Source organism: Pinus tabuliformis, chromosome 5_2 (genome assembly GCF_031772625.1).
Source record: "Pinus tabuliformis cultivar Carrire ecotype Pingquan chromosome 5_2, CPIR1, whole genome shotgun sequence".
Classification (NCBI taxonomy): domain Eukaryota; kingdom Viridiplantae; phylum Streptophyta; class Pinopsida; order Pinales; family Pinaceae; genus Pinus; species Pinus tabuliformis.
In genome coordinates this window covers 476,798,582-476,819,756 of record NC_142306.1, presented here as the reverse complement: position 1 = coordinate 476,819,756, position 21,175 = coordinate 476,798,582, and the positions used below count along the sequence as shown (strand labels likewise).

Genomic DNA, 21,175 nt, shown 5'->3' with positions numbered 1-21,175 from the left:
ACGGACATTGTACTATCAGTTGTATACTCATCCAAATTGTACAAATGGTGCATGCAATTAGAGTAAGGCCTATGAGTATTGCGTAGTTCATTATTGAGCAATTTCCTAATTAAATATGGGTGAATTCCTCAGGAAACTACTCAAGGAAATAAGATCTTAGCAGGAAACAAATTTGGCTTATTGGCTTGAGCTACTTTGTGAGGCAATGAGATAGATTGACATAGCACTTGCAGAGGTTTTTTAGAATCTAAACTCAGATACATACTTGACATCTCAACCACAACCTTATTTATCACTACTGTCTCTCTCCTTTGTAAATCAAGTCCTGATGATGAGTCTTAGTCTAGACTCGAAACATCTACAAAGAAAAAATGAAAACTGTGGATTATCCAAGTTTAGATTCTAAAAAAGCAAACCACAAAAATCTACAATCCATTATAGTGTAGAGGTTGTTGAAGCTTGAGAAAATCATTGTAATATTCTTATATTTTCTGATTAATGAAATATACACATAGTAGGGGGTTTTAGTTGTGTCTTTCCCCAGAAAATTATTGTGTTATGTGTGATTGAATTCTTTCTCTTTTATGCTTTGTGATTTCATCAATCGTTTATTTTTTGCACTAATGAGTAGAGTAGATTCAAGTGAATTGTTATAGCATATTACAATTTACAGTTTGAATCTAAAAGGAATTTCTACAATGTCGTTGTCACAATGTTATGTTATTTAATTTCTTTCCATGTTTAATGGCTTGTGAATATTCTAGATGTTAAGAAAAGTATTCATTGAGATTAAATTTATATGTTATTGAGAGCTCCACATATGTTGCAGTTGATATCGTTGTTTATGGCTAAGGGGTTGAGAGTAGCCATGTGCTATCATATGTCATGTATTGTACTCCTATCGTTGTTTCTACATAGAGCACATACTATTGCTCATGGATGCCATGTATTTTCCACCTATTTTTGTATTGGACATTCATAGAGGAGAGAACACATGTGTGTGAATTTGAATAGCCATGCATCATCAATGTCTCATCTTTTGGTGTATTGGAGATGAAGAGACCAATGGTGTCTAACATGTATTGAAAAATTTGTCAAATTCAAATACGTATGGCCATTGGGTGTCAAAGTCTTCCTCTGCATGTCATTGAAATAACTCTTGTTGCATTGGGAAGCTTGATTGAATTATGTAAGTTGGGTCCATAGAATCATTGGTCGTTGATAGGCATGCTTCTAGAAGAGTCATATATTAGTTATATATACTTATCACAACCATGTATTTGATCCATAAACCATTGATTTATATTGCATATCATTGTATATAATTGGTGAAAGTTAGTTGAAGTCCTAGTTCATGAGGAGTAATCTCTTGCACTTGGCAAGGAGACTTAATACTCGGAAGCGAAAGTGTTGCAACAAAAACAAAGATAGTATTATTGCAGCTTTAGGGAGAATGACCAACATGAGAGGATGCACATTGTTGGCTACAGATATGTTTGGCATATGAGTTCATTGCTTCACATGTTTATCTTACAGGAGAGGAATTCGTTCTTGTCAATAGATCAACTTGTATAAGCTTTGTAGTCAGCATGGTGTTGAGCATTCTATAGGGAGTACTTCTTTCAGCCCCATACATAGTTAGCATTGTTGTTCAGTTTTGGTAGTTCCCTTTGCCATTGATGTTAAAAGGGGAGAGAGTATGGAGATTAGCATCAGAGGTTAGGTTAAGGAGGGAAGATTAGGTTCAAGTCGACATCAATGACAAAGGGGGAGCATGTTTGCAATGATGTCAACAAGTGCTTAACAATGTTAGACTTGTAATGATGTCTTGCAGGATTTTTATTGGATTTCATGTATGATATTCTATGGTTATAATAGTGTCTAAATCTACTTGTAAATGTCCTGAAGCCAAGTTGCAAATTTCGTGAAAGAAGGATACAAACTTCATGTGTTAAGGCATCTTCTCTAGGAGGTAGTTATGCACCAAGCAAAGGTAGCAACATCATTGATGTGATGCCCATATTATCCAAGTGAAAATATTCTATGTGATTCCCATATTATCCCAACAACAATAGAAATAGGTGGAATTTTCAAATTGTGCATGCACTCAACCAATTCCATGGATATTTTCTATTGTATTTGCACATTGTATTTTCACAAAATGGTCATGCAACATCACTCTTCATCTAGAAAGTGGTTAAATTTGGAAGTATCCCTCATTAAATGAAGATTGAGAATCAAGTTAAGGAGGAGAAATTTTCAAAACATCAGACCAATTCAAGAGTGTATGAACAAAGTTGTTGAGCTCTATACTTTTAGGTAGAGGAGGAATGACCTGTTGTAGAGTTTTATGAACCCAACGTTTCGGACTACCAAGTGAGTCCGGGGAGAATGCGTCAATAGATATTCTTAAAATCATAATGATGTTTCCAAGAGCAAAAATTAGGGTATATATATAAGTTATTAAACAAAAGAAATAAGAAAATAGGTCGGCTCTTATATTTTTATTTAATTAATTAATTAAATTATTTTATTATTATTATTATTATTATTATTATTATTATTATTATTATTATTATTATTATTATTATTATTATTATTATTATTATTTTTAATTAATTAATTAATTAATTCAAGGGGATAACTTAATCGAATAATTTTATTATCTATAGAAATAATTATTATGTTTATTAATTCTATTTTAAATAATTGGTTCAATTGATTCATTAATTTGTTTAAATAATAAATTAATTTGTTTGATTAATCAAATTAATTAATTTAATTATGTATTCATTATTAATATGTTTATTCATTTATTTACATTATTAATTTATTAATTTGATTAACTAATTCATTAATTAATAAGTTTACAGGGATAGATTAATTACTTATTTTTCTATTTGTTGAATTAATTATTAGGTTTAATAAATTTATGAAAAATTATTTTTTATTTTTTATTTTTTATTTTTTTATTGATTAATTACTATGTTTTACTAATTAACTAATTTTTGATAATTAATTAAACGAATAGATTAGTTAACAAATTTATTATTTTTTATTATATATATATTTTATATTTTTTTTTATATTGTAATAAGTTTATTAATTTAATTTAATGTACTTATTTCTTTGTTTAATTATTTATTTATTTGATTAATTTGTTTTATTTGCTTAATTTATTTATTTATTTATTTATTGTTATTTTTATTTTTATTTTTTATATTTTATTTATTTATTTATTTATTGGTTTTAGTGAGCTCTATACTCTTTTGTAGTTATTTCTTTAACAATTTGGAAAACTATTTATGTGAGGAAATTCTTTATAGGATAGGTTGGTTGTATGTATCGTGAGGTTGATCAATTGTGTGAGAAGAGAAAAGTGTGAAAGTTGTGAGGAATATTATGAAAAAAATATAAAGTGGGTCGCAATAATGTGTTTCAGCGAACACCTTATGCAAAAAACGAGGAGATGGAGTAAAGAAATATTGAAGATCTTGTCATTGCTAATGCATTCATCATAATTTTTTTTGTATGCAAAGTCTGTTCTTGGACAAATTTATCATATCTTATAGAGTATTAACATGTTGTTGTTGAGTTGTGAATTTCTCCTTGGAGCTTCGTTTGAAAATGAATTAAAGCATGACTTCAAGATTTTAAGTAGTGTGGGACCGTTATTTAGAAGTAGTTGAACAAGAAAGGGTAGTTTCTCGTTTCTAGTGGAGGAAAATGAAATGGTATTTAGGGAGTGGTAGCTCCATTCAGTGGTGGTTGGATAGTCTAGTGGTGGCTGGGTGAGACTTATTGGGAGTGGTGTCTTCCAGCAGGTGATGGCCTTCAATGTCATGTGAGTAGAGACTTCCTAGCTTGTGGTGGCCATAAATATTGTTTAAAAGGGTAGTGGATCCTATTTGGTGGAGGCCAAGTGCAAATCTAATGATTTGAATTATAATGATAAGAGAATGAGAAGCAACACAAAAATAGTGGTTTGTTTTTGTCCCTTTGGGGTTTCCAATAAAACTCATTAGTGTCTTATGTGGGTGATTATTTTTTGTGTTTATGTTTTATGTTATGATGCTATGATCTCTCCTTATGTGTTTCAGATTGTAAACTATTAACGGATTGATTAATTCATGAAAATTTAATAAGTTACATCAATGTTCATTCATGCCCCCTCTTTCCGTATTGATCTACATTTCTAAATGGGAGAGGTCAGGTATCACTTGAGGCACCTAACGAGGGATGAAAGAACTAGGTTTGTACAACTAAGAATGGGATGGGGGTTCAGTCTATGCCATATTTCCTCCACACTTAGTCTCCAAATACACATTAAAAGTATTCATGGAAATTTGAGTTGATTAGAACATATCATCATCAAAGAATAATTAAACAAATGGGTGTATGAGATGTTCATACAAAACCCTTAACTCATCCATCCATACATCTCTTAAGAAAATGTTTCTACTAAAACAAATTGTCAGTCACATGCAAGAACAATGGAGATATGCAAAACTTCACCATATATTTCCCACTATCAAGTAAAGGTGCTAAGCACAGTACATGAGTTTTCATAAAAGGTTCCTATGACTCACCAACCTATTTTTTTATTACATACTTACAAACTTACAGACGTCCAAACTTCCATAGGTACATAGTACCACTATCCCCCATGTCAAAACTAGAAAATGAACAAAACCCCTATGTAAAGAGTCTACAAAAGAGCCCAAAGATGTCAACAAATGACCTAAAAATCCCTAAGAACAAAACTCTATAGATCCCTCTATCTCAGTCATTTTCTACCAATTTATACTAAATTAAATTCATGCATTTACCATGGGCCATAACCGAGTAAAGATCCCAATTATGGGTAGGTGAATTTAGTGTTACCAAAAATGAATTTGGCCCACAATCATGGTAGGAAGATATTTTTTTTTAGATTGGGAATTTGCTCACCTAGTTTCTCCTCCACATTCATCATATTTCTAACTTAAGTATTCTCCACTTATGTACTATTTTTGTGCACACTGCCCTATCTAGGAAAATATCTAGTGAACTATTTTCTACCTCCTGTATCTGCATGTGGAACCAAATAGAAAAAATTGCCTCCAACACATATGATTTCCTTCAAGTCAAGCCCAACCTACCCTAATGGAAAACAAAAGATGATTTATTTGACCATGGGATTATGATAAGGAATCACAACATCAGATTATTGGGAAAATTAGGAAGCAATGGTCCACCATGTACTTAGCTCGGGAGGAAAAATGTGGAGTAGCAATTACTAAATGGAAACAAAAGGCCACACATAAAGAAAACCTCAAGAATATTGCATGTGATCTAAGGCTATAGGCTATCACCTGTTGAATACCTTCATCAGTATATATAACATTTTTACATAAATGTTGGGTGACTTTCCAACTTAAGAAAATCTTGATAGGTCAAACTTATTTAGTAAATCAACCATTGGAATTCATGGCTATATAATTTAATGCTAAGAATGTGGACCAAAATCTCATGGCCACACATAAAGAAAACCTCAAGAATACTGCATGTGATCTAGGGCTATAGGCTATCACCTGTTGAATACCTTCATGAGTCTATATAACATTTTTACATGAATTTTGGGTGACTTTCCAACTTAAGAAAAGCTTGGTTGGTCAAACTTATCTAGTAAATCAACCACTGGAATTCATGGCTATATAATTTAATGCTAAGAATGTAGACCAAAATCTTTTGTGAGTACTCTATAGTTTTTAGTCCATTATGAAAGAAAATTCAAGATGGAACCCCAACCATTATGTGGGGGATGTACATGTTAGGGCCCTAACTTCCTACGTAACCAACCCGATACAATGGAGTAAATATACAAAATTCTATGGTAGAATGGAAATTACAACCAGATTGTTAGTAAAGGAGGAATACCCATTGACTATATCCATCTGGGAAGATTTACACACGCTCAAAGCAGACCTAGGGGATTCTATAACTATCCAAAATAACCAAAGGTATGCAGTTACAAAGTTCAGGGAGTTTGTTAGGATTGAATCGTTCAGGTATATTATGATCATGCAAGAGATCTGGAGTGGGTTACCAAAACATATCTAGTACAACCATCCACTCAGATAACACTACTTTATTATCAATCATTATCGGGACCCATCAACACTAATACTATATTGAAGTACATGGCAAGATGGATCAACTTACTATTCCATTTCCCCCTCATTCGGTGCGCCACCAAATTTTACTAGGCACCCATTCAGTTGGATGAGCATGAGGATACCATGTGCTGGAAAGAGCTAAGCTAAGATGATGTATGTGTTACTATATGTAGGTAAATTTGGCCATCCAATATATTCATGGAGCAAAATACGTGCCAAGATTCCTAAACATAAAGACAATGTCGCATGAGGATAGTAATACAGAGCTAATGGGTTATGAAATTGTGCTTTTCACTACAAAATTACCCTAATTTATTTTTGTATGATCCACCTCTTTTCACCTTCAATCATTAGTAAACCTTGTACATGCATTACATGAAGTTCTAGGTATGAATTGTGTATTTACTAGTTCTCTTACTACCATTTTTCGATTAGAACTAGTAATGTCTACGAGTTTCTTTAATATATTATTATGCATGGAATAAAATAGGTGCTAACTCAAGTAAGTGTAGAAGTGCATCCATTTACCACAACGTGTCATGTGATCAACAACATGTTGGCAACTTGAAGGAGGAACAGGTGGCATATGAAGAATTCACGCGCATGTCATAAAAGGAGAAATGAACCCAAATTAAGGATTTGCGAGGAATAAAATAGATATGGTTGTGGGAACTTGTACGCTGTTATCATAATGTTGCGCATAGAGCTAATTCTAGCATGTCTATCGCAGAGGATTCAATCCAATCCCATAGAAGGTGTTTCATTGTCCAATGATTTATTAAAATTGAAGTATGTGTGATATATCTCGACGTGTAGTAATCGCTACAATGCCAGGTACTGAATAGTTACCTTAAATATAATCGATTTCTTATGCCCCATCACTATTTAGGCATTTGATGTTTCACATGAATAATCATCTAGATAGTGACCTCAAGTTGTGAATAGTCTCTTGAACCATTGTTGGGTCATAGATTCCCTTCTATTTTTATAAATATATGTATTATGATATATAGACTTACCTCGTAATTTGGATTTCTCTTAATATACATTTCTTGCTTGCGGATATTTCATCTTGCTCTCTAAAGTTGTGATGGTAAATTTATAAGCTTTTAGGTGCAAGTTGAACCCCGTGTTGAGCCTATGTGAGGTAAAACCTTCCATTGTATTCATGTTCTATTTTCCTTTTAGGATAACATAGTTTGTATTTTGTTTAATTACAGTAGAATGACCATGCTTAATTTATGTAAGTAAGTGTGTATGTGTTAATTTAATTTCTTGCATTGTGCCAAATTTTATTCTAAATAGTTTAATTAAATTTCCTTTCATGAATTTATTTGGGAAATGTTTTAATTTTGAGTCTGAAAGGTGATGATTTCGTAGCAATGTTATGGAATCTAGTTGTTGTGAAATCAAGAATAGTTGTTATGAAATTGTAGCCATGTGGAATTTCTTAAGCTTAGCACGAATGGTGGCACTAAGCTAAGTATTGAGATGAGATCTCAATAAGTGAGACACCACTTAGTTGAACCAAAGTATAGAGTTAGGCCCTTAAAAGACTTAGGTTCTATATCAACAATAGGTTTTTTCCCTTAAGTCTAATTTTTTGCAAATAAGAGTAGTAGAAACTCCTATTCTTGTGTATATAAAATTGAGAGCCTCAAAATTCAATGGACCCTGGGTTGAAAAATTAAACGATCAGTGAATACCAATATTTAATTATATAAGAATCAAATGTTCAAATTGTCACTTTTTTCTTGTTCGATACCAATTCTAGCTTTTGTACTTTTGAGATCCCCATTACAAGTTCTTTTATGACTCCATTCTTAGGAATACAATACTACTAGAGTCTTATATTATTCACTATATTAGTAATCAATGTCATATCCATATAAACTAGATTGGTTTGGTTTAGGTTTATAAGTCTAAACTCTCATACCCCACTAGGTTTCATATGTTAAAGATTTTCAGAGTCTCTAAAGATTCATAACTCAACTAATAGTATATATGTAAGAGAGAAACATTCTTTTAAGAAGGTGATTAAATTCACTTTAAAGTGGATCCATTGGATGCCTTAGAAAAGGGGTTGACAACATAGGTGAATTGGGTAGATCAAAATCTCAATGGTACAAAAATGAGAGTCACTATTTTGTGGATTTTCTTCCATGGATTTCAAGTATTATTAAAAATGTTGTGTTTACTATCCCTAGTTTAAGGATTTTATTCATGTTGATGCACACTTTTTAAATTTTTGTTTGCAAAATATATGTATTCCACAATAGTGTAACAAGATGGACAACCATAAGTGTAATTCTAAGATGAAACCAATCCTGGAGTAGCAATTCATGAAACCTTATTATAAAAAAAAATTAAATGATGGAGAAGGTGCTCTACTACATGAAATTCCTTTTCTCTCCTAAACATAATGAGGTTATCATATTTTAGGAAGGATACACATCCATCTGTATATACTCTCATAAAGAAGAACTAGCTTTGGGTTTGATGAAATTCGCTAGAGAGGGAGGAAGCATGTGGAAAGAAATCTCCGTAGTTGTGGAGAAGTCATCTATTTTATTATCTAATACAATGCATGTAGAAGAGAGAGGATAAGGATTCTTAAATGGTAATTCATTATGGTCGTCATGAAAACTGCATTGTACTCACTATTGACAATGCAAAAATGATTATTACAATGGTGTCAAACTTGGTTTCATAAAATAACTTCTTCATTGAATTGTATGAGCTATATGGAATGATTGGTACAATGGTACTTAACTTGGTTTGAGCCACAAAAAAAAAATAGATCTTTAACAAAACTGAAATGACTCCATAGAATTGTATTAGCCGTATGGAAGGGTAAGGTTTAAACAATCCACAACTATCACTAAGGCTTTCATATTTAGGTCAAAAATATCATTTTCAAGTTCATAATTGTATCAATAATACTGATATGAAAATGGTACATTGTCATATATTTTACCTTTAAATTTTATTGCAAACGGTGTAGACCCAATATGGCTTGTGTTTCATCAAGTGTTCCATAGTTTTCAAGATTGTTGAGCACATGTCATGAACAAACATTAATGTTTGATATGTTCTTCAAAAAATTGGCTATAGAAGTAACATTTTATGAGGCCATTGGTGTGGATAAAAGTATCATACTTTGAGTTCATTGGTGTGGATTGATTCCTTATTCAACTGTGTAAGTAACAACTATTTATATATTAGGGACATGTTGAAATAGGTATATAATATTTTGACATGGAAACTCCATAGAAGAGAGGTGGCATTCTCAAAATTATATATCCCATGACTTCTCCCAAAATAAGATCTACAACTTCCACTTTTTAGCTCTACATATCCTAGAAAGAAAGGATTCCCCTTTGCTAGTTTCTTTCTAATGGTACCATTGTAAATGACACTTAGTAGAAAACATAAAATGCCTTGAAATGTCTTTGCTAACTTTAGCTTGTAGCAAGTATTACCAGTTCCTGTTGACTATAGAAAAACCTTTTAGACCTCATTCAACCATAGTATCATTATTATATCTTTTACTTTCGGTAAGAACAAGCATCACAAGGACTTAGGATATTCCTACTAACTCTAAATTACCTCTCGGATCTTTGTCAAGCATAATAGCACTTTATATTTTTTATTAGAAGTAAAAGACCTCTCTGACCTCTGTTAACCATAATATCATTTTAGATTTGAGACTTTTGTGATCCATATTGTAGATAAATGTCTTTCAGAATAATCACATCATTAGGATTTGGTCGACGTTTCGAACCAACCAATATGGTTCATCCTTAGGACAATGTGAAAGAAATCGTACACTTTTCATGAATAAATAGTTAGGATGCATCATTGCACCTTTGACCTGGTCATGCTCTCCGTTAACTGTTCAATGGTTTCCAACAATCCTGCTGTCAATGGCCCCAATATTTCTTTTGATAATAATAATATAATATTAGATAACAATAAATTAATAAGAGTGGCCCCAATATTTCTTATGATATAAATAATATAATATTAGATAACGATATTAATAATAACAATAACAACTATGCTATTAATAATTCAATAATAAATAATAACTTGAGTATTAATAAGAATCTTGAAAATATTAATAATAAAAGGGACAGTAGAAATATTATTTCTTTGCATAATAAAGATTATATTAACAATAATGTTTTGAATAACAACAACAAAATTAATAATAATAATAACCTTTGGAATAATAATAATAATAACAATATTTGTATTAATAATAATAATGATAATGATAAAATCAATAATAACAATAATAATAACATTGGTGATTCATATTTTTCTCATTATAAGAACGTTGTCAACCTCTCAAGTTCTAATTTTAGTCCCTCTATCTTTAGTCTCCTGAATAAAGGGCTTAATTTTGCCCTTGCCTCTAAGAAGGTCCCCATAGATGATATTATCTGTAATATAGAATTTGGTATTAGGGACCTTCCTCATAATGTCAAGGAAGCCATCAAACAAGATTGTGCTATTGTTCTTAGGAAGGCCAAGCCTACCAAAAGAAACCTTAGTAGAGATGAGCTCCTTGCCCTTAAATCCCTGAGGGAAAACCCTCACATTCTCATCCTAAAAACTGACAAATGTGGGAGAGTCGTCATTTTAGATAAATATGACTATGTCAACAAAATAATTGACTCTCTCTCTAATAGCGGCTGTTACGCCAAGCTTAAAAAGAATCCCATTAAGTCTGTTTCTAAAAAGACATCTCACACCCCTCTCTTAGCCATAATAACACTTTTTATATCTTTTACTTCATAGCTATAATAACACTTTTATATCTTTTACTTATTGTGGCAGCAGGTAACCAGCTAAGGAGAAGTTGGAGATGGTCAAAAGCTTAATATTTAGGCCGATAGGCCTTCTTATGCATCAACAATTGTTAACACTTTTATCTTGTTCTGTTCGATCAAGTGAGACACTTTCAACCATTGATTTGAAGTGTCATCTGTCAAGCATGCACTGCACTTTCACTGCTTTTTCCAAATATAAGTTGAGTTGCGTTCTTTTCCCCTTCCAGTTCTGCTGTGCATTGAACCTGGCCCTGTTATGTAAAGAAGTTAAATCCATCCCAGAGCCTCACAATGTCGGATATAGCTATTGGAACCAGATGCAATATATTCTCTGGGCACTGGGTTCACGATTTATCGTACCCGCTGTATGATTGGAGTAAATGCCCTTATATCGATGGCGACTTCAACTGCCAGAAGAATGGAAGGCCTGATTCGGACTACCAGAAATGGAGATGGAAGCCTGGTTACTGCAACCTTCGAAGGCACGAATACAAAAATCCCAAATAAATTTATATGTACACTTTGCTCGAGTAATTAAATATTATATTGCAGTGATTAAAATGATTTTGCTGTTTTATTGTCGCAGATTTAACGCACTGGACATGCTGCGGACGCTGAGGGGGAAAACATTAATGTTTGTGGGAGATTCGCTGAATCTAGATCAATGGCAGTCCATGATTTGCCTTCTTCACGCAGCGTTGCCGCAAGGCAGAACATACGTGGTTTCTGGAGATACTCTTTCCAGTTTCAGAGCCATGGTGGGTACTGGTAGCTTAGTTAATATGATCTCTGTGATGTTATTGTATTAAGCTAAATTGTTATGATTTGGGTATTGGCAGGATTACGGAGTTACAGTGTCGTTTTATCGAGCTCCGTACCTGGTGGATATGGTGACCACTACGGTTCAAGGACAGCAGAAAGTGGTGCTTCGTCTGGACTCGGCCGAGAGTAATGGCAGAGGATGGAAGGGAGCCGATATTCTTGTTTTTAACTCCGGCCATTGGTGGACTCACACAGGCAATCTCAGAGGGTACTTTTATGCAAGCCATTAATGATAACTGTTAGATTTTTGACTGTGATCTTTTATGGCACTGTGATCTTTAATGGCGGACTGAATGACTGACACTTTGTTCGGGTAAAAAAACAAAACAGTTGGGATTACCTGCAGGAAGGGAATACTTTATACACGAGCATGGATTTCATGGTGGCTTACCGGAAAGGAATGACTACCTGGGCAAACTGGATCGATTCCAACATCGATACCAGCAGAACGAAAGTCCTTTTCCGCAGTTTCTCGCCCTCGCATTCCAGGTTTAGTAATCTCAGATCCGGTTGAAAATGTGAAAAAATTGCTTGTGATGAATGGCGTTTGCTTGATTTTTTAATGAATCTTTGTGCTTTGCAGTACTATGAATGGCGGTAACTGTTACTCCGAGAAAGAACCTACGGCGGGGACTTCGTATCTGGGCGCCTATCCTCCCCAATTCCAAGTGGCGGAAAGCGTTGTGAGAGCTATGAGATCGCCTGTGTCGTTTCTCAACATCACGACGCTGTCGTTGCTCAGGCAGGACGCGCACCCTTCGATATACAGCAACGATTTGACAGTCGGGCAACGGAAAAATCCCCAGCGCTACGCAGATTGCAGCCACTGGTGTCTGCCTGGGCTTCCCGATATCTGGAACGAGATCCTTTACTCGGCTCTCGTCTACCCCTGATCTCAAGCTCCTTTGTTCGGCTCTCTTCTGCGCCTGATCTCATCATTTCTAAACATTTTATTGTTGTAAGCTCCTTTATCGGCTCTCTTCTGCCCCTGAGCGCATCATTTGTAAACATCTCATTGTTGTACGCTTGGAATTGTCAATACATCGTTGGCGGGATGAGTTTCGATCACGAGACACCTCGCAATAATACGCTGGCGGGACGAGTTTCGAGCTCGGGACCCCTTGCGACAATAAGCTGCCCGCCCAGTTCACCGTTTTACACTTTGTGATTCGCCGTTGCTCGATGTTAGAGCCAATAATTTTTTATTTCCCATCTGTATCATTTTTTATAAGTTTGTTTTAACCTCACGTTGAAATTCCAAGTAGCTCCATATTTATATTTTTGTACCTTTATGTATAAAAACAACTTCATTGATTTTGAGTTTATGTTAAAATGTAAAGTTGGATTCCAGGTCAATTAGTACCGAATTTCTGTTTTGTTTGTTTTTTCACATGGGTGGATAAAATAAATTTCGTTATATTAAAGGTATGTATAAAAATAACTTCATTGATTTTGAGTTTATGTTCAAATGTGAAGTTGGATTCCAAGTCTCTTCATACCGAATTTCTGTTTTGTTTGTCCTTTTTCACATTAGTAGATAAAATAAATTTCATTATATAAAAGGTTTTTGAATTATATTACAATGGTTTAATTTAATTGATTTAAATATTAATTTTTATTGAAAATTAAAATTGATTTATACAATTATAAATGGATATAATATTTTAAGAAGAAAATTAAAATATATTTAAAAAATTGTAAATAATTTAAAACATAAAAGTAGATATATTTAAAATGAATTTTTTGGGTTAATCTTACGGTACATTTAAATAGACAAGTATTTTAAATATTTATGAAATAAGTTTGCAATGTCTCAACAATTTATTATATAAATTTGGAGGTTCTTTATAAATCATTTTTTACAGATATTAGAAAAAAATGATGTAAAAAACAACTTATTATGTAAATTTGGAGGTTGGTTAAAAAACATCTTTTATAAATATTAGAATAATCTATGTAAAAGTTAATTAAGATGATACATATCAATTTTACAAAAGTATTCTTAATAATGTGTGAGGATATGACATTGGTTAAGTTTACAATGCCTTGCTAATTTATTATGTAAATTTGAACCAATATTTATGATGCGTTTGAGGTTATGATTTTGATGAGTTTGAGTTGCATCGACATTTTTTGCACATCGTCTGAATGCATTAAAATTGGAAGGAGTCATCTCTTTGCTTTTATTACAGGAAGCCCTTTTTATTTTTTCCAAAGTATAAAAAAGATCGAGCGAATATGACAACATTGTCTTGATGTAGATGACCTACTAGAAGAATGATTACTGGGTTTTTGAAATGTTTCCTCGTTATTCATGTTGTGCTGTCTACTTACGCCAAGTTTTATAATTTATTCGGTTTAACAAATATCTATAAATAATATATATGCTAGAAATTTGACCATGATATATGCTAGAAACTTGACCATATAGGAAACCTTTCCCTGGTAACATATAGGCATTTTCTGATACTCTTCACGAGGAATTTAATTTTTCTCAGGATGCCTTCTTGCATCTTTGATTGCGAAGGAAGAAGTTGCGAAATTGGGAACGGTGATTGGTATAGACCTGGGAACTACTTACTCCTGTTGTGGGGTTTACAAGAATGGTCATGTGGAGATTATTGCCAATGACCAAGGCAACTGTATTACCCCATCATGGGTGGCATTCACGAAGATTGAGAGGTTGATTGGAGAGGTTGCCAAAAACCAGGCCGCAGTTAATGCCGAACGAACCATCTTTGATGTCAAGAGACTCATTGGGAGAAAGTAAGTACTCTGATTTGCCCATTCATTAGACAATTATATTTATTGCAAGTCCAATTCTCACTTTGCGAAGATTGAGAGGTTGATTGGAGAGGTTGCCAAAAACCAGGCCGCAGTTAATGCCGAACGAACCATCTTTGATGTCAAGAGACTCATTGGGAGAAAGTAAGTACTTTGATTTGCCCATTCATTAGACAATTATATTTATTGCAAGTCCAATTCTCACCTTGATATTGAACCCACAAGGGTGCCAGTCATGAAATTGGCATGTTAAGTCAGGGGTCGAGCAACATTCTGGTTGGGGTCAGATCAGGATTTGATTTCTGCCATGTCCAAACTTCAAGAAAATGATTTAAAACTTTTACTTGATGAGCACAATTAAATGAAAACATTTGTTTTATATAGGTTTGAAGACAAAGAAGTTCAGAAGGATATGAAACTGGTACCATACAAGATTGTGAACAAAGATGGGAAACCTTATATTCAAGTTCAGGTACGAGATGGAGAGACAAAGGTATTTAGCCCTGAGGAAATCAGTGCTATGATTTTGACTAAGATGAAGGAGACTACAGAAGCATTCCTTGGCAAGACTATAAAGGATGTTGTGGTGACTGTCCCTCGTATGCTTTCTTTTCAACCTTTTTTTTTATGAGGTTTTGGGTAACCAATTGTTGACTGCATTGTGACTGTTAACTTGTGGGCTTGCGCAACTTATTTTACTGATGCACAACGCCAAGCAACGAAGGATGCTGGTGTTATTGCTGGCTTGAATGTAGCTCGCATTATCAACGAACCCACAACTGCAGCACTAGCTTATGGCTTGGACAAGAAGGGTGGAGAGAAAAATATTGTTGTTTTTGATCTTGGTAGTGGCACATTTGATGTCAACATTCTGACTATTGAAAACTGAGTTTTCGAGGTTTTGGCTACAAATGGTGATACCCATCTTGGAGGTAATTTGTCTGAACTCTGTCTAGCAGTTTTACATTACGAATTTGAATACGTGCACGGTGGTTATCATTGACTTTTTTGGTTGGCTTTTGAGCTTTGAACTTACCAGGATGTACACTAATATGCAGGTGAGGACTTTGACCAAAGGATAATGGAATACTTCATCAAATTGATCAAGAAAAAGCATCGAAAGGATATTAGTAAGGATAGAAGAAATGAAATAAGACATTCAATGTGTTCCTTGTAATATAGATATACGCAAAACATGTAAAGAAAAGTAATTGCACAATGATCCAGTCCAAGGAAACAAGGTTTTCCACAAGTATGTTTCTTTTTGTTTTTTGCGCGAGTTTATCTGAAGTGACTTCTGCTGGTACTCTGACAATTGTTAATTTTGTAACTCCAAACGAACCAGTATGCTCTAAAGGTTTTCTATCAATTTTGCAAATTGTGAATTTCCCACATAAATATATTTTTCATTTACATATTTTTATTTATTAATTATAAAAGTTGAAAGCTTCGCAACAAATTTTCACGAGAAATGTGTATAATTCCCAAGTAGATCTATTAATTTTAAAAGTTGAAAGCTTTGCAACAATTCTTTTCCAGAAATGTGTATAATTCCTTGGTAGAAAAGAAAGAAATATGGTTATATTATTATTATTATTAATTTTTTATTAACTATAAAAGTTATTATGTGGATAGATATGTTTATTTTTGAAAAAGGTTTACATAATTTTAATATAAAAATGTATTTTAATTAGGAATTTATTAAAAATTGAGAGGGATATCAAGTTGAGAGGGATATCTCAAACTTTTTTTAGGATGTAAAATCTTAAATTTACAAGCCAAGAAATTTAGGTTGTTTAGTGATTAATAAATTTGTAACGTTTAAATTTTATTTTATCATAATAATAATGTTAAATAAAATTATAATTTAATTAATTTTAATGATTTTTTAAAATTGTCATAATGTAAATAATAAAATAAAGCTTTTAGGTGATTCTCATGCTTTAATACCTATAAACATTTACCAATTATTTAATTTATATAATTATACTATTTCAAAATTTATGAACTATTATATAATTACTGACAAAAAAAAATTAATCCAATATCAAAACTCTTAATGATGTATACTCGTAATTACTTTTTTTACGTTACTATATTTCCTATTAATTTTACAAAAGGGACCGTTCTCAAATTAATTTAAAAATAATTTACCTCAAATATAAAGTTTTCACTAATATTGCAAAAATTATCATTTTATGCGTTTTTTATTTTGACAATAATAAATGGATTTAGGTGGATGAGCAAAGATGTCCGATTATTATTAAAAGGATTTAAGTGGATGAGCAAAGATGTCCGACTATTCTTAAAGTTTGATGGTTAAAAATAATATTTCACTGGTTCAAATTAATTAAAAAAACATGAACACAAACCAAATTTTGATGGGTTATTTTAAAAATGGTTTAAATTAATTAAAAAAAAGTGTTGGTTCGAAAAGTGTGGAGAAATGAATTTTGATATAATTATGGTTAAAAATATTTTTCCTAAACTTGTTACAGATCACAAAGACCTCAATTCAAAAACAAAGACCTCAATTCAAAAACTAAAATTTTATTTTAAATATAGTTAAAATCTAAAAATATATAATCTTTCGTAAATTTTTAATTTAATAGTTAAATCCAACACCATTTAAATCGTATATTTAAATTGCAATGATAATGATATCGAAGTAAGGAGTATTGGATTCTAATTTTGTTTTAAATATATTTCAAATCTAAAAATATGTAAACTTTGGTAAAATTTTAATTTAATAGTTAAATCCAACGACATTTGAATCGTATATTTAAGTGGGGGTAGTAACTGGCTGGCTTTGTCTCTGGCTTTGTGATGTGAGTTAGAGAGTTCAACCTTTCTATTCCCTCTATAAGCTTCATGAGAGGGAGAGAGAGGCTTCTCTTCTAAGCTGAATGGATGAGATAGAATCGGGTGGCTGAATCCGCACATACTGTTGCCGTGTCAGGTTGGGTGTGCAATGATAATGATATCGAAGTAAAGAGTTTTGGATTTTAATTTTGTTTTAAATATAGTTCAAATTTAAAGATATGTAAACTTTGGTAAATTTTAAATTTAATAGTTAAATCCAACGACATTTGAATCGTATATTTAAATTGCAATGATAATGATATCGAAGTAAAGAGTATTGGATTGCAATTTTGTTTTAAATATAGTTCAAATCTAAAGATGTGTAAACTTTGGTAAATTTTTAATTTAATAGTTAAATCCAACGACATTTAAATCGTATATTTAAATTGCAATGATAATGTTATCGAAGTAAAGAGTATTGGATTTTAATTTCGTTTTAAATATAGTTCAAATCTAAAGATATGTAAACTTTGGTAAATTTTTAATTTAATAGTTAAATCCAACGACATTTAAATCGTATATTTAAATTACAATGGTAACGATATCGAAGTAAAGAGCATTGGATTTTAATTTTGTTTAAAATATAGTTCAAATGTAAATATATGTAAACTTTCGTAAATTCTTAATCTAATAATTAAATCCAACCACATTTAAATCGTATATTTAAATTGCAATGATAATGATATCGAAGTAAAGGGTGTTGGATTTTAATTTTGATTTAAATATAGTTGAAATGTAAAGATATGTAAACTTTATTAAATTTTTAATTTAATAGTTAAATCCAACGACATTCGAAGGAAAACCTACCTTCTTTAAAGTTTTCAATCGTAGACATGTGATTTAGAAAATTAGAAAAAAAAAAAAAATTAAATTTAAATTATTTGAAAACTTAAATTTAAATTATTTTATTTCTCATCGTAAACTTAGTTTTTAAGAAAAATCTAGATAAATTTTCAGCATTTAGGTTGAAACTAAGATTCCCTATAATACTAGTGATTTCCCTATTACTATTTTCATTGTAGTCCTTATTGTTATTATTGTGCCCTTATTGTCCCCATATTGTTATTAGTGTGTCCCATAGAAGCCCATTATTGTTATTGTTGTACCCTTATATTAATATTGTTATGTTCGCTTTGATTATATTGTGACCCCATAGACTCCTATATATAGAAAGGAGGTTTAGTCATTTGTATCATCCAAGAATTGTTCGTTTGTGCAATGTAAATGAGGTTTCCCCCTCGAAGAGCTGATTTTGAAGTCATTGATCTATCTTTTTTATATTTTTGTGAGCTGGTTTCATAACAGGCATTCCATTTTAGCTCTGTATAACACTAAAGGTTTTGGATGTGCACACCACTTACTGTAGTAGCTTCATCTCGTTTGTGCAATGTAAATGAGGTTTCCCCCTCGAAGAGCTGATTTTGAAGTCATTGATCTATCTTTTTTATATTTTTGTGAGCTGGTTTCATAACAGGCATTTCATTTTAGCTCTGTGTAACACTAAAGGTTTTGGATGTGCACACCACTTACTGTAGTAGCTTCATCTTCATGAAGTGGCGGTAGTTCACTCTCGGTCTTTATAAATCCTGGTGTCTTCCTAAGGTTTGGCCAAAACATATTTTATTAGGGTTTATTATGTTACCAATTACTAACTAGGATATACATTGATTCCTCTTTTTTCTACATTTTAATATCTCTATTTATCTCTGAAAGGTGTATAAATGTTTACCCTGTCAACCTCACTACCGTTGTTTTAGTTTTGCAGGTTCCCAAAATTTTCCCCTTCTATAAATCTTGCGAGTAATCATCCAGGGATTGACATCATCACGACCGTCTTACTCTTCCTCCACTGTCGGTAAACCAAATGCCTGTTCTTAGGCTCGAATAGGTCATGCTTCAAGAGTATTCTTCTCTACAAGGGATGCTTGAGGGTACACTACACCCACTCTCACTTCACAAGAGTTTTTGGATGCTAGGCTGCGGTGTTCCTTCCTTTCTATTGGATGATCACCCTATTTACTCAATTCATGCGTTAATTTTACTTACTCATTATTATTGCATCCTATAGGTACCGAACTTTGCTCCTGTAAAATATTGGAGCACCCTGACTTGCATAAACTCACCTAATCTCTCTTGGACATACCTCGTCCATGTTGATTTCTTCAGTTCTTTAAGCTGTCAATTCCTGTTTTCAAGTTCCTGCTGCGTTGTCCATGGGTGTTCACCTGGATTATTACAACGTATATTTGAGAATCCTTTTGTGAACTGGAGGGTTTCTTTTTCCTTTAATTTCTTCACTTGCAAAGGATTAAACCTCTAGTGACTATGTTGTATGTTTTCTCTCTCATAGTGTACCGCAACCTGTAGGCACTGATTATTCTCAATTTGGGAATTAATTGGGATATTTTCAAGCATGTGTTTATTGGTAGCTAATGTCTCAGCCTACTTGTTTTAAATTTCTTTGAGCTCTGATGTCCTGTTTAAATGATGAATATGCTTCATCTCTAAAATAATAGATACATTTATTTTTTGTATCAATTTTATTTTATTTTCGTTTCCTGGCTCATATATGATGGAGTTAGTTTTCACAGCCGCCTATTTTTTTTTTTTAATGTGGTTTTCTTGGATTTTATGACCGAGATAAACGGAACTTTTTCACATTTAATTCTTTTCCACCGATACTAGGAATACTATACTTCTCTACTAAATAACTTATTTTGTCACTTAACTGGTTTTAGTACTGAAATTTTTCCCTTATCGGGCTATGTTTTAGGCAGAGCATTCCCCCTTAATCGTAAAATTGCACCTATCTTACACACTCAATTTAACTATTCCCCTATTTCTATCAGTATTGTAGAATCAAACCATATCATTATTATTTCTTCCCCTTGCTTAAATTAGTAGTTTACCTTCGTTAGGAAGAAAATTTCCTAACCATTCTTTTAGATTGCGTTATTGAAGTGCAAACTAGCGCCCCTCCTAATACTCATTTGTAATAATTTTGAACTCATCCCATCATCCGAGACTGGTATGCGTTCTTGTAAGATATTAAATCATATAAATGCGCTCTTCAGGTTAGTCACAATTTTCAATTCCCATACAGCTGATAGGCAAGCTAGCCAGACAATTCTGAAGTCACCGTGTACATTTCCTCGGTAAATTTTGTCTTCAAGCGCAATGTTAATTAGTATTCTTGTGCACCTAATTAAAGATTATGGGAAATCCTATAGCCAACAATAAATATAGGTTTCTTTCCGTGATGAAATAACTCATTTCACGCTATAGTACTTAATTTCCATAAGAATAATCTGTTATTATTGCGATTGTGGTTCCTTTCTTTATAATCCGTAAGTCTATTGTAAACATTCTCAGGCATCAAGATTCCAGCATGCCAATGTGATATATTAGTGGAATCCTACGATTTCCTTATCTTATTTTTTTTACAATTAGTTAACCACACTTTCAGAATATAATCTTCATTTAATCGGAACTAACAGGTTAATCTCAATACATATTTCCCTCTCACACATCGAATATTTTATTCTGATGACATAACATTTGTAGATAATTCAAATTAAATAAAAATCACGGGAAATGTAGATAAAAATCACCAAATATGTTGCTTGAGAAACTCTCACCTGCTAATGTAAATAAAACCACCAAAATGACAATTGGAATTTCATACCCGCTCATGTAAGTACATCACTACTT

The 21,175-nt window shown here is 32.4% G+C and overlaps 1 protein-coding gene and 1 pseudogene across 1 annotated transcript; both read left to right on the top strand.

Annotated features, from left to right (window-relative positions):
* The first annotated feature begins 11,272 nt into the window (after positions 1 to 11,272).
* LOC149159724 (protein PMR5-like) lies at positions 11,273 to 12,711 on the top strand. Its single transcript, XM_089434399.1, has 5 exons — positions 11,273 to 11,478; positions 11,583 to 11,754; positions 11,836 to 12,026; positions 12,149 to 12,307; positions 12,402 to 12,711. The coding sequence occupies exons 1-5, from the start codon at positions 11,288 to 11,290 to the stop codon at positions 12,709 to 12,711; spliced, it is 1,023 nt and encodes a 340-aa protein (XP_089290525.1). The 5' UTR covers positions 11,273 to 11,287.
* A 161-nt stretch (positions 12,712 to 12,872) lies between these two features.
* Positions 12,873 to 15,779, top strand: LOC149159723 (endoplasmic reticulum chaperone BiP-like; annotated as a pseudogene).
* The last annotated feature ends 5,396 nt before the right edge of the window (positions 15,780 to 21,175 follow it).

What these genes read in the sequence shown, in the direction of transcription:
- LOC149159724 (XM_089434399.1), top strand. Translation starts at nt 11,288, where the DNA reads ATGTCGGATATAGCTATTGGAACCAGATGCAATATATTCTCTGGGCAC. An exon ending in GGTTACTGCAACCTTCGAAG is followed by an intron (nt 11,479 to 11,582) that starts GCACGAATACAA and finishes TTATTGTCGCAG; the next exon opens with ATTTAACGCACTGGACATGC. An exon ending in TTTCCAGTTTCAGAGCCATG is followed by an intron (nt 11,755 to 11,835) that starts GTGGGTACTGGT and finishes GGGTATTGGCAG; the next exon opens with GATTACGGAGTTACAGTGTC.